This window comes from Carassius carassius, chromosome 5 (assembly GCF_963082965.1).
Source record: "Carassius carassius chromosome 5, fCarCar2.1, whole genome shotgun sequence".
Classification (NCBI taxonomy): Eukaryota; Metazoa; Chordata; class Actinopteri; order Cypriniformes; family Cyprinidae; genus Carassius; species Carassius carassius.
The window spans coordinates 20,624,338-20,635,880 of record NC_081759.1 but is presented as its reverse complement, the minus strand read 5'-3'; the positions used below and the strand labels follow the sequence as shown (position 1 = coordinate 20,635,880).

The following is an 11,543-nucleotide window of genomic DNA, read 5'->3' as shown; positions in this document are numbered from 1 at the left end:
GATTATTATTGTTCTGTATCACATTTCTTCTTCCAGTCAGCACAGACATGATGTGTTGTACAGTTGCATCTGATGTTTCAGCAAACAGGACGAAAGTTCACTTGATATAAACACTCATGAGCGACCCATAGAAACCAGCCCACTGGCCATCAGGGTCGCTCGATCACACCACCATCACCTTCAGCAGTTAACAGATCTACAGGATGACCTCAGCTGAGGCCAAGCCAGGTCTAATACAAGATTTCAGATTGTATGTTTTTATTTCAGCACGTCCTGAGATATGTCTTCATGATATAAACACAGGGCCCTTATTCATGGAACATTGTCAGAAGGAACTGCTGTGTATTTTAAATCATTCATAATATTAATCATATGTAAATTGTCTTGAATGCAACAATTTATGCAAGAATATTCTTTGCAAGAAATTTGTTCTGCTTTATATTTCATTCATGTATTTCCTGTCCTTCTTTTCAGTAAATTTTTTGCATATGCCAAACATTTAATACCCATTTAGCAAAAAGCTCATATCAACCTGTGAACCTTGCAAAATGTTTATTACCCAGTGATGACACTAAACAACAGTAAAGGTAACCCAACCCAGCTAAGTGCAGGTTACCCAACAGCTTGTTAATATCAAGTGCAGACGGAAAACCAGTCAAATTCATTTTAATGTAGAAAATTGTTCCCACTCTCTCATTATTTGACAAGACAAACATTTATTTTTTTTGGTAATCTCCAACAAATTTTCTATTTGTATATCAGTTATGCTTGTCTCCGCCAAAAATTTAGAGCGTTATTTTTTATTCTGACAGAAGGTCCATCTATCCAGGAGGCCATCTCATTTGCCGTCCTCCGAGAACATGAATGTGAAGGTGATACACGGACTGTGCCCCATTTTTTCCATCATTAATGACTGTAAATAACAATGACAGATAATTAAGCAAATAATACATTCTTTAAACATAATGACATGTTAATATTATAGTGTACTATAATAAATAAACTGCAGATTGCAGTTGCAAGCCTACTGTATTACTTTTGATACACACATTTCTACAGCCTTTAAATGATCAGCATTTTCAAAACTCAATCTACTACTTGTCTTCTGTCATCTGACTGATAGTTTATACTTTTTAGCAAGTAAAGGCCTTTCAGTATAATTGTAAAAATGTCGACTTTGGGTTATTGTACAGTACACGTGTCTACATGTGTCTTTTTGTAAATTGAACGTAATAATAACTTGTTAGTAATATCTCAAAATAAACACTAACTGGACTGAATTGAGAATTAATTGATTATCTATACATTATTGATGTACACCAATATTTATATGTATTTTTATAAGTATTCTGCTAGACTGTTACAAAAACCTTAATTTACATTACAAGCTAATCAGAATGCTATCTTACTTTTTGGCCATATAAATATCAGTAACTGCACCAAATTGCATATTTTTACATAGTGAGGTGTTTTTTCCACCTTGATTATGAGCACCATATTCTTCTACATCATACTATTTGAGCAACTATGTTTTTCTTAGTATTATTTTACATGCTAAGCTTTACAGGATGAAGATGATAGAGGATTAAATGAACCCTTTTCAAACAAGGCATATTTTACTCACCCACTCTGTATCCTTCATCTAGTCCTTCTCTCTTTGCTATGTTTTTGGCCACTATCAAAAGACGACCCAGGAGCTGGAGGAAATTTCAAGATCTTAGAGGGGTGTCATCCTCTGTAATTATTACAGAAATTAATAAACTGTGTGTGTGGACAGACAAACCAATGCATCATCCTCGTGTGCTTCACTGATCCTGGGAATGGGGATCCTTGGAATAACCAGGAAATGCACAGGAGCCTGGGGATTAACATCTCTGAAAGCTAGACACTGCAACAACATATTTATAATATGTAAACTGATATGGATACTATTCATATTATTGAACTTTACAAAATAAAATTAAGATAAATAAATTACAATATGTTACTTAACAATATATTAAGCAAAGGTCCTAAAGGCTTGTGGTCTGTAACTTACCTTGTCATCCTCATAAATGATAACTGCAGGGATAGTTTTGTCAATTATTTTAGAAAATATAGTGTGTTCATGTTTTCCTGCTGGCTTCCTGTGCCAAGAGAATTTCGTCGCGCGTGGAAGAGCAAAAGGTCTGATACAAACAAACAAACAAAACCTCAGAAACAGTATCTCTGAATGTCTAAAACATGTACACAGCAGATTAAGTCTACGGCATATTAAGTCTTCTGCGCACTTTAAATTCACAGACCACACTTAAACTCGAACAGTGTGTTTATAAGACAGAACTGAACACCTTCACAGGTAAGACACGCCGTAAATGAAGTCCAAGAGGCAAAACCTGCCGGGTTAGTAAAATACTGCGAGCTGTCATTGCACTGTTTAAGAACAAACAGCGTCAATATTCTACGGTAATCCACCTCTCACGTGCTGCTGCGGAGGATTTGTTTACATCCGGTTCTGAAACGTTATGTGTTTTTTTTTTCAAAATAAAAGTCTCATTTGAATCATAAAATAAGTGAAAAGAATAAAAAAAACTTCATTATACATACTTTAGTTTCACAATTGTTTTTTATTATTTTGAGGTGAGATGTGTCCCTTAACATCTTCGTGAGATTCACAATTCATGTACTGAATTAACAAAGTATACCTTTGTTCAAATGCATTTAATGAACAATGAACATACAATTATGCATACAAATATATAAAAAAGGGACAAGAAAAAAATACAAAAATAAATAAATACATCAATCATATAAAAATCTGAATAAGGGTATAAAGTGGTGTAATATCACATAATATATTATTTTATTTTATTTGTTTATTTTTTTTGTTCCGTAAATTGTGTGTTTATGAATGTGAAATATGGTCAATTTTGATTAATTTAATAAAATAATTTTCATTCTTTCTTTAGAATATTCAGTATATTTAGAAAATTCGAGTTTATTTTCCCATAAAAGTTAGAGAGGTCTTGAACACTGAATATTTTCATTGATACATTTCTTTATAGCACAGTATAACTGATAAAATGCCAAAAACAAGATAGTTTCACAGTTTCATCGCTATTACAAAAAATAGACATTTATATTGCTATCTTTTAGTTTATCCTTATTATTTTTATTTCTGTAAAGAATGGTTTTAGATAAGATATGTGTGTAAGCACTTCACAAGTTTGCCATCAGTCGATTGCTCTTATTCTCCTCTCACCCGCTCCAGCAGACGGCAGCAGACGAACATACAGTGACACTGAATCACAGAAGAAGAAGAAGAAGAAGAGGAAGAGCTTGATCACGCGGAGGAACATGGCGTCCTGCAGCAGGTTGCCCTTGCATCCTTTCCTCTGCAGTGTGTCAGTACGCCTCGCTTGTAACAGAAATGTCCAGGTTGAGGCTTCCACAGCAAAAAGTTTATATCCACCCATTCTCCCTTCCCGCACCGCGAAGAGTAAAACGGCGAAGCGGCGCGTGGTCACGGAGCTCTTCGAGCAGCTGCGCTCGTGCACGGCGCAGGAGAAGATCCGAGCGCTCACACGCGTTCAGCGCAAGAAGTACGTGATTTACCCACAAACATTTGCTCTCAACGCGGACAGATGGTATCAGCACTATACCAAAACGGCGTTTCTCAACGGCCTGCCAGAGAAGTATGAGCCTGCGCCGGCGGTGGATGAGTCCGTGCAGTCTGAGGCGCGAGCTGTAGTCTGCAGCTCCATCCTTCAACAACACTGGCACGCGATGAAAGGGAGGACTTTCACCCAGAAAGAGCAAGAGCAGCTCGTCCCTCCGTTTCTGAGGAACGCGGTGTGTGGTCTGAAAAACCTCCTGGCCAAAGAAAACCCGGTGCTGAGTCTGTCAAGTTTAGGTTGGTTTGACCTCCATCTCTACACTTTACTGCAACGCAGGTTGCTTATTTAGTAACGTGGCTACTCTTTATATTGTTTAACGTTTATAATGTGTTTTCTGGTTTTGAATGCATGTGCTATTTTCATTATTATTTGCAGATTTTGACCCTCAGGTAAGCTATTACTGGTTGCGGGGAGAAAGGACTATTCCAGAGGGCCACAGGAGAGGACGGGTCGAGCCCATGAGGTTTCAGATTGATGACAAACCTCACAGTCAGATCAGGATCCCACAGCAGCTTCCCCAGGCAGGACTTTGTTTATGATCAATACAGTTTGTGTAAATAATTTTAATCATATAACTTACATTGTAAAAGTCTGTGGTGTTGTTAACAGGTATTGTCAGCATGCATCGTTTAGGAGAAATAGCGTTTATGTGTGATAAATGTGTTTAATAGTGATGTAATGTCTTTCAGTTTGTTCCTCTAGAGGCAGAAATCTCTGCTGAAGTTCCCATTATCACTTTGGCTCCCGACCTGCTCCCCTTGTTCAGGAGACAGTATGACAATAACATCTTTATAGGTTGGTGTGTTCCAGTGTTTTTAGTATATATGATATTATTTTATTACGGTAATATTTAACTTTTACAGTTATATGGTCACTTTTCATTTTAGTTCTAGCGTTTGTATTTTTATTAGTTTTTTTTTTTTAGTACTTGTTGCTTATTTAAGCTTATTTTATCTTAGTTCCAGAGACAACAGTTATACTTTTTATTTTTGTTTTGTTTAATTTCATCTAATGTTCATCTTATTATATTTCAGCTTTATTCTGATTTACCAGAAATGGTTTCTTAATAGTTTTTAGTTAAGTCATAGATTTTTGTCTTCAAATATCCCATGAAGCAACAGATATTTGCAACTCTAAATGCTGATTGGTTGAGCCACAAAAGTTGCTGCACATTCTGTATTACTGGAGAAAGTAACTGTAAAAGACTGAAAATTAGGCTAATTGAATATTACATTGAAAAAGAAGTGATTTCTATTAGAAATTAAATTAAATTTGATTATTACTAAAGTGGTCGATTTATTGAGCTTTGGTGTCTTATCGCTTTGATGTTTCCACTTGTACAGAAGCATCTGATAACAACACTTGTGTTCAATCACTGTAGGGCAATGTTTCTCAATCGTGCCACTGGGGGGCCCTGGCCACCTTTCAGGGGGTACCCAATAAATCTTTCAATTCAACTTAATTAAATATTAAGCTGTTTATTAAAACGCTTATAAAAACAAAAAAGTGACTATTGACTTGTATTACATCAGAGGTAAATAGCAACTTGCTATCCTTATCATATAGTATTTTATTGTTTTAATCCGTGACAGTATTCTGAAAGTATGTGCATGTTGTTTTACCCCACAGGTGCCAAACCGGAAGATCCATGCTGCTATGGTCACACACAGTTTCACGTGGTCCCTGACCGGTTCCGCAGGGACAAAATGAGCAAGAGAGGCCTCTCTGATCAGGTGGAGGTGTCCCTGAGGGCCAGCGCTATTGCCAGCCTGTTTGCATGGACAGGGGCGCAAGCTATGTATCAAGGTTGGTGTTTCTGTAATCTTTGGAATTGTCATGAGCTCAGGTTAAGATCACACTTAAGTTGAATTGATCCATATATATATATTTTTTTTTACAGTTATAGGGCATTGACATGAATCGGCTCATGCATGCTTCCTTAACTAAATCTGTTTTGATCTGCTCAGGCTTTTGGAGTGAAGAGGATGTGAGCAGGCCGTTTGTGTCTCAGGCTGTCATCACTGATGGGCAGTTCTTCTCATTTTTCTGCTATCAGCTCAATACTCTGGCTTTGAGTCCAAGGGCTGATGGCAACAATAGCAGGAAGAACGTGTGCTGGGGCACAGAAAGCATGCAACTGTATGAGAGAATCACAGACGGAGACATAGTGGGCTTGAACGATGCTGTTCTTAAGCTGTTGCTGCAGTTTTTACTGAACAATGCACAGTGTTGAAAATGATGTGATTGTTCAATGTGTCAATAAACATAATATATGGAGCTGCATGCTAGTTTTGTCTTCATTTAGTTTTAGTTTTAGGTTTAAGTGCCTAAAATAGAACTGAAAATTAAAAGATTACACCTTGTTTGTTGATGGATCAACAAATCACAGTCATATTTGTATTTAAAGGAATAGTTCACCCAAAAATGAACATTGTCATCTACTCACCCTCATGTCGTAGTTTTCTGTAGAATGTTTTTGAAGCTTAAAGTAGGTGGAGTCGGCCATCGCCATTTTGGCAGTGCGTCACCACACATCACTCCCAGATCATTGAAAATGGGCAAAAAGGTGGGAGCTGGTTGCTGAAGCCACGCCCACCTAGTTTGAAGGTAGTGTCAGCAGGGGCAATCCACCTGTCATTCAAGTGGCCACGCCCTTAATTATACAGAACTTTATGGCTTAATATATTTTAAACGGATGAGTTATATAAAAAAATCACCCCCTCACAGTAATGAAGGACAAAATTATCTATATAGACCTAAATAATTTTTTGAACCAGGTTGTAAACGGTTTTTTATTGCTTTAAGTTGGGCATTTTAACATGGGGAGTCAGCCAGGCTCTAGCGGCCAGTTGACGAATTACAGGTTAAGTCACTTCTTGGCTTCACGAGAGAGCGGGAGGTTGCCGCTTGATCCAAGCCCATAAGAATTTTCTTCATGTTTGAAACACAAAGTTTTTGTTTTTTTGTAAGTTTGCTCTTTCTGTTCCTTAACTGAAGGTCCAAGCAATCAAAAGCTCTCACACATCACAAAGTACAAAAATATATGAAAAAGTAATCTGTATGAATCGACGTATTCATTATATCATATTAAGCTAATCCTTTAATAAAGCCTTCAGAAAAGTATTTTCTTTAGTTGACCTTTATTATTAAATTGACTTACAAAAGGTCATATGAACACTTAAACCTTGCCAATAACACTGTCATATATTGAATATATGACAGTGGATATACAAAAATTGAATATAGTGTATATATTGTCATACACTGTCATACACTCACCTAAACGATTATTAGGAACACCTGTTCAATTTCTCATTAATGCAATATTCTAATCAACCAATCACATGGCAGTTGCTTCAATACATTTAGGGGTGTGGTCCTGGTCAAGACAATCTCCTGAACTCCAAACTGAATGTCAGAATGGGAAAGAACGGTGATTTAAGCAATTTTGAGCGTGGCATGGTTGTTGGTGCCAGACAGGCCGGTCTGAGTATTTCACAATCTGCTCAGGTACTAGGATTTTCACGCACAACCATTTCCAGGCTTTACAAAGAATGGTGTGAAAATTGAAAAACATCCAGTATGCGGTAGTCCTGTGACTTTGACTGAAATAACCACTCGTTACAACCAAGGTATGCAGTAAAGCATTTGTGAAGCCACAACACGTGCAACCTTGAGTCGGATGGGCTACAACAGCAGAAGACCCCACCGGGTACCACTCCTCTCCACTACAAATAGGAAAAAGAGTTTACAATTTGCACGAGCTCACCAAAATTGGATAGTTGAAGACTGGAAAAATGTTGCCTGGTCTGAGGCTTTTTCCAGCAGGATAATGCACCATGTCACAAAGCTCGAATCATTTCAAATTGGCTTCTTGAACATGACAATGAGTTCACTGTACTAAAATGGCCCCCATAGTCACCAGATCTCAACCCAATAGAGCATCTTTGGGATGTGGTGGAACGGGAGCTTCGTGCCCTGGATGTGCATCCCACAAATCTCCATCAACTGCAAGATGCTATCATATCAATATGGGCCAACATTTCTAAAGCATGCTTTCAGCACCTTGTTGAATCAATGCCACATAGAATCAGTTCTTAAGGCGAAAGGGAATCAAACACAGTATTAGTATGGTGTTCCTAATAATCCTTTAGGTGAGTGTATATACTATATTGAAGATTATGAAAACATGCCTTATACATTTATGTAATATAGAGAATGTAATATACAGTATGTATATGTAATGGTATATAATATATGTTTACATATATTGCTGTGACTGAATTAGTTTAGGCAAAAAAACCTTATTGCTTGTTACTTGATGATTCAAGCCACAAGATTATAAAGCAGAATAAAAAGTTTTTCTACATAAACCCTTTTTTTTTTAACTGTTAAAATGAATAACTCATAACACTTAATAATAATAATGTCTCAGTGCTCCAGTTTTCTTTGTCTTGCTGTGTTGTTCTCCACTCCATTGCTTTCATCACGAGTGCTAAAACAAAAATAAGCACCATCAATGCCAACATCTGAAAAAACAAATATATTCAGTGAATCTTTTAAAATTATATAAACAGAACTGAACACACTTACAGTTTGCTGATTTGTTCAGAGCAGAGCTCATTCTCTGCAAATGAATAAATCCTTTGTTAATTGTAATTGGTGACAGCTCTATTTAAAGATTCTTCATTAAAGTTTACTGTACCTCCTGCAGAAATGTTGTCATTTTGTGGCTTGTTGCATTTTTCCCAGAGCAAAATCAGTGTGACGAGGACAATGACTTCAACCACTATAGCAATGAAGGGCTTGAGAGGCTCAGTATACGACAAGACCTTCAGCTCTACGTAAGACTCACTGGGTTTGATATCAAACTCAGCGCTGCATATGTACTTCCCAGAATCCTCTTCAGTCAGATTCAGTACGGTCAGTTTGGTTTTATTCCCATAAATAAAGATCTTGTATTTCAGAGGGTTTGCAGTAACATTGATGAGCTCCTGTGAAGAGAAAAACACTGATATGAACCGGGTTGTCATTGTTAAGTACAGCTATTACAAATCATTTTGGTTAAACTGTATTTAAAGGTGTCCTTGTTACAGTGTTATTATACATTTAAGTACTGAGTAATGTTAATTAACTACGTGTACTTACTATAGGGTTATGGTTAGGATTAGGGTTACTTGCGTGTAATTATGCATAATTTATTGTTATCATAATAGTAAGAACATGTGTAACAAGGACACCTTAAAATAAAGTGTTACCATAATCTTCAGTAAATTAAATAAAATTATAAAATATAAACTATATTAGCTGAAAAACTTTAAAAAAAAAAAAAAAGAAAGAAAAAAAAAAAAAACTGGGTTTAGGTTGAAGTAGTATAATCAATCTCATATTCCCCATTTCTTTATCACCTTTCCAGTATTGTTTGCGTTGTACCAGATCCAGGTGTTTGGTGTGTGTTTGAGTTTACACTCCAGTACAACTGAATCTCCAATGTAACTCACTACTGGCTTGTCTCTTTTGTCTTTTATTACAGGAACTTAAGGGGGGAGCAAAATACATCAGGTTAACATAATCTAAATGATAAATATGATTGTATAAACCATTAAAACAACACACTGTGTGCATGAAATGACAACATACCATCTAAAACAAATGTGACTTGTGCCTGATTTTCTCTGAAGATGCAGGAATAGTTTCCCAGATCTCTGGCCAGTATATTGAAACTATGAAGCAGGTGAAACAGCTTAAATCAGTGTTAAGTCATTGTTTAGTAATACTGAATTGCTTATTTGCTTCTTTAACATGTCTTATTTGCATTATTTTGCATTTATTAGAAATGACACATTCTGAAATAGACATCCACTTACGTCTTTTTAAGGATATACTGTTCATTGTTTCTATTTACAGTTTCTTCAGAGTTTTCAATTTCTTGTCCATCTTTAGTCCAATAGCCAGTAATGTACGGAGGGTTATTTGGTATATCAGTTAGGTTACATAAAAGCTCTATATACTGGGGTGTCAGGATTTCGAGCTCTTCAATAATGACTTGATTTTGACCTGTATGCCAAGAAATTGTAGCCCAATCAGTAAACCAAACCACTGCAATTATGTACGATTCAATGTATAGTCTCTAGTAAAATAAGGTAGACTTATTATAGATTATCTTATTATTCACATTTTAAAAGAATGCACCCAGAAATGAATATTTGCTCACCCTTAGGTCATCCAAGGTTTACATGAGTTTATTTCTTTATTCAAAATATATTTGGAGAAACGTAGCATTACCTCACTGGCTCACCAGTGGATCCTCTGCAGTGAATGGGTGCCGTCAGAATGATAGTCTAAACAGCTGATCAAAACACCACAATAATCCACATGACTCCAGTCCAACAATTAATGTCTTGTAAAACGGAAAGCTACATGTTTGTGACAAATCAATTTATTAAGGTGTCGCTTCTGGCAAAAATACAACTCATCTATCCATAATTTTGCTTTTTCCAGTGGAAAAGTCCATCTCCTGTTGTCCTCCCACATCAAAATCCACTAAAATATTTTAGATCTGTTTTAGACAGTTTTTCTTGAAAACAGTCCATTTTCAATGGAGAAAGCAAAATGGACAAAAGACACATATTTTAGCTGAAAGCAACATTTTAAGTTCAAAACATCTTAATGATGGATTTTTTTTTATTATAAACATTAAGCTTTTCACTTCACAAGATGTTAATTGATGGACTGGAGTGTAGATTATTTGTGGATTATTGTAATGTTTTTATCAGCTGTGTGGACTCTCATTCTGACGGCACCCATTGGGGAACAAGGGATATAGTGATTATTCCAAATTCACAAATCTGTTCTGAAGGAGAAACAAACTCATCTGCAGCTTGGATGGCCTGAGGGTGAATACATTTTTTTAGCAAAAAAAATTTCTGGTTAACTACTCCTGTAAGAATTTTATAATTTGTGCACTAACAAACATCTGTTGATCTATTGATGTAATCTAGTGATGTCAAATGAATACTTGTTCTGGCTAATAATATACTGTATGACAGGGTAATCGTACCTTTGGATACAGCTTTTCGTGTTGTAATTAAAGGATCAGACTGTGGGGAAAGGGTTGTTTCTAAAAAACAAAAAAGAAAAGAAAAGAAAAAAAAAGACACGCCATATGATGTTACACTGAATAAGCGACACTACCTACTCACCGTTCTGCTAGAGACCGGCCTAGTCAAGGTTAAATGAAAGTTTCATTACTTAGAAGCCTCAATCCAGATTAATAATACACCAAGGAATGAATTTAAAATGATTTACAATCATTTAACAATCACATTAAGATCCCCTAGAAACACTGGAAAAATGGTAACAAGGTCATAAAGCTTTTAAAAAAAGACAAGGCCCCATAAATGTGATACTACACTAAGAAGCAGACATGCACATACCAGTGTTCATCCCATCACAGTAGAGAAGAAGTAAGATGAGCTGTCTGACACAAGCCATGGAGAAGAGCGATCTTTGGCTGCAGCTGTGCTGTGTGCGGCTGGGGCGATGCATCTCTTCTGGTGTGTCTTTTTCAGAAGCAGGTGCACAGAGACACCAACCCCCTCCCTTCACTACTGCAGCCATGGTGACTTGGCAGGACTGGTGTACGCTTGCAGCTTCCTGTTTTAAATTAATCATGAGTGTCAGGATGCGGCCACAGCCCTGCCTGATCAAATGATTGGAAATCCTGTAACATAACCCTCAATTGAGATGGAGCAGGTACTGTGACCAGTGCTGGCACAACTTGATGTTTGACAACTTCAGATTCACACTTCATCTGTGTGGTACACTCTGTATTCACAAATGTGGATGTAGTTATAAGTGTAGCCTTTTATTTATTATATGTGCTTT

At 36.6% G+C, this 11,543-nt stretch overlaps 3 protein-coding genes across 3 annotated transcripts; 1 reads left to right on the top strand and 2 right to left on the bottom strand.

Moving 5' to 3' along the window:
* Positions 1-537: 537 nt before the first annotated feature.
* hint2 (histidine triad nucleotide binding protein 2) lies at positions 538-2,485 on the bottom strand. The gene is given in 6 exon segments (XM_059550085.1): positions 538-913; positions 1,625-1,697; positions 1,784-1,888; positions 2,039-2,117; positions 2,119-2,168; positions 2,331-2,485. Coding segments are annotated over 6 exon segments (477 nt in total). The 5' UTR covers positions 2,409-2,485; the 3' UTR covers positions 538-821.
* Positions 2,486-3,274: 789 nt separating this feature from the next.
* On the top strand, positions 3,275-5,933 carry mrps30 (mitochondrial ribosomal protein S30). Its single transcript, XM_059550084.1, has 5 exons — positions 3,275-3,892; positions 4,032-4,177; positions 4,346-4,451; positions 5,286-5,462; positions 5,624-5,933. Exons 1-5 carry the CDS (start codon positions 3,337-3,339, stop codon positions 5,887-5,889), a joined length of 1,251 nt encoding a protein of 416 aa, XP_059406067.1. The 5' UTR covers positions 3,275-3,336; the 3' UTR covers positions 5,890-5,933.
* Positions 5,934-7,465: 1,532 nt separating this feature from the next.
* LOC132140965 (embigin-like) lies at positions 7,466-11,334 on the bottom strand. The gene is made up of 8 exons (XM_059550082.1): positions 11,093-11,334; positions 10,717-10,776; positions 9,524-9,713; positions 9,297-9,379; positions 9,065-9,192; positions 8,362-8,650; positions 8,250-8,283; positions 7,466-8,151 (listed from the first exon to the last, which is right to left on the bottom strand). Exons 1-8 carry the CDS (start codon positions 11,328-11,330, stop codon positions 8,088-8,090), a joined length of 1,086 nt encoding a protein of 361 aa, XP_059406065.1. The 5' UTR covers positions 11,331-11,334; the 3' UTR covers positions 7,466-8,087.
* Between the last annotated feature and the right edge of the window lie 209 nt (positions 11,335-11,543).

What these genes read in the sequence shown, in the direction of transcription:
- mrps30 (XM_059550084.1), top strand. Translation starts at nt 3,337, where the DNA reads ATGGCGTCCTGCAGCAGGTTGCCCTTGCATCCTTTCCTCTGCAGTGTG. An exon ending in TCCCACAGCAGCTTCCCCAG is followed by an intron (nt 4,178 to 4,345) that starts GCAGGACTTTGT and finishes AATGTCTTTCAG; the next exon opens with TTTGTTCCTCTAGAGGCAGA. An exon ending in TGACAATAACATCTTTATAG is followed by an intron (nt 4,452 to 5,285) that starts GTTGGTGTGTTC and finishes TTTACCCCACAG; the next exon opens with GTGCCAAACCGGAAGATCCA.
- LOC132140965 (XM_059550082.1), bottom strand. Translation starts at nt 11,330, where the DNA reads ATGATTAATTTAAAACAGGAAGCTGCAAGCGTACACCAGTCCTGCCAA. An exon ending in CTGTGATGGGATGAACACTG is followed by an intron (nt 10,777 to 11,092) that starts GTATGTGCATGT and finishes TTTGTTTTTTAG; the next exon opens with AAACAACCCTTTCCCCACAG. An exon ending in CAGTATATCCTTAAAAAGAC is followed by an intron (nt 9,380 to 9,523) that starts GTAAGTGGATGT and finishes CCTGCTTCATAG; the next exon opens with TTTCAATATACTGGCCAGAG.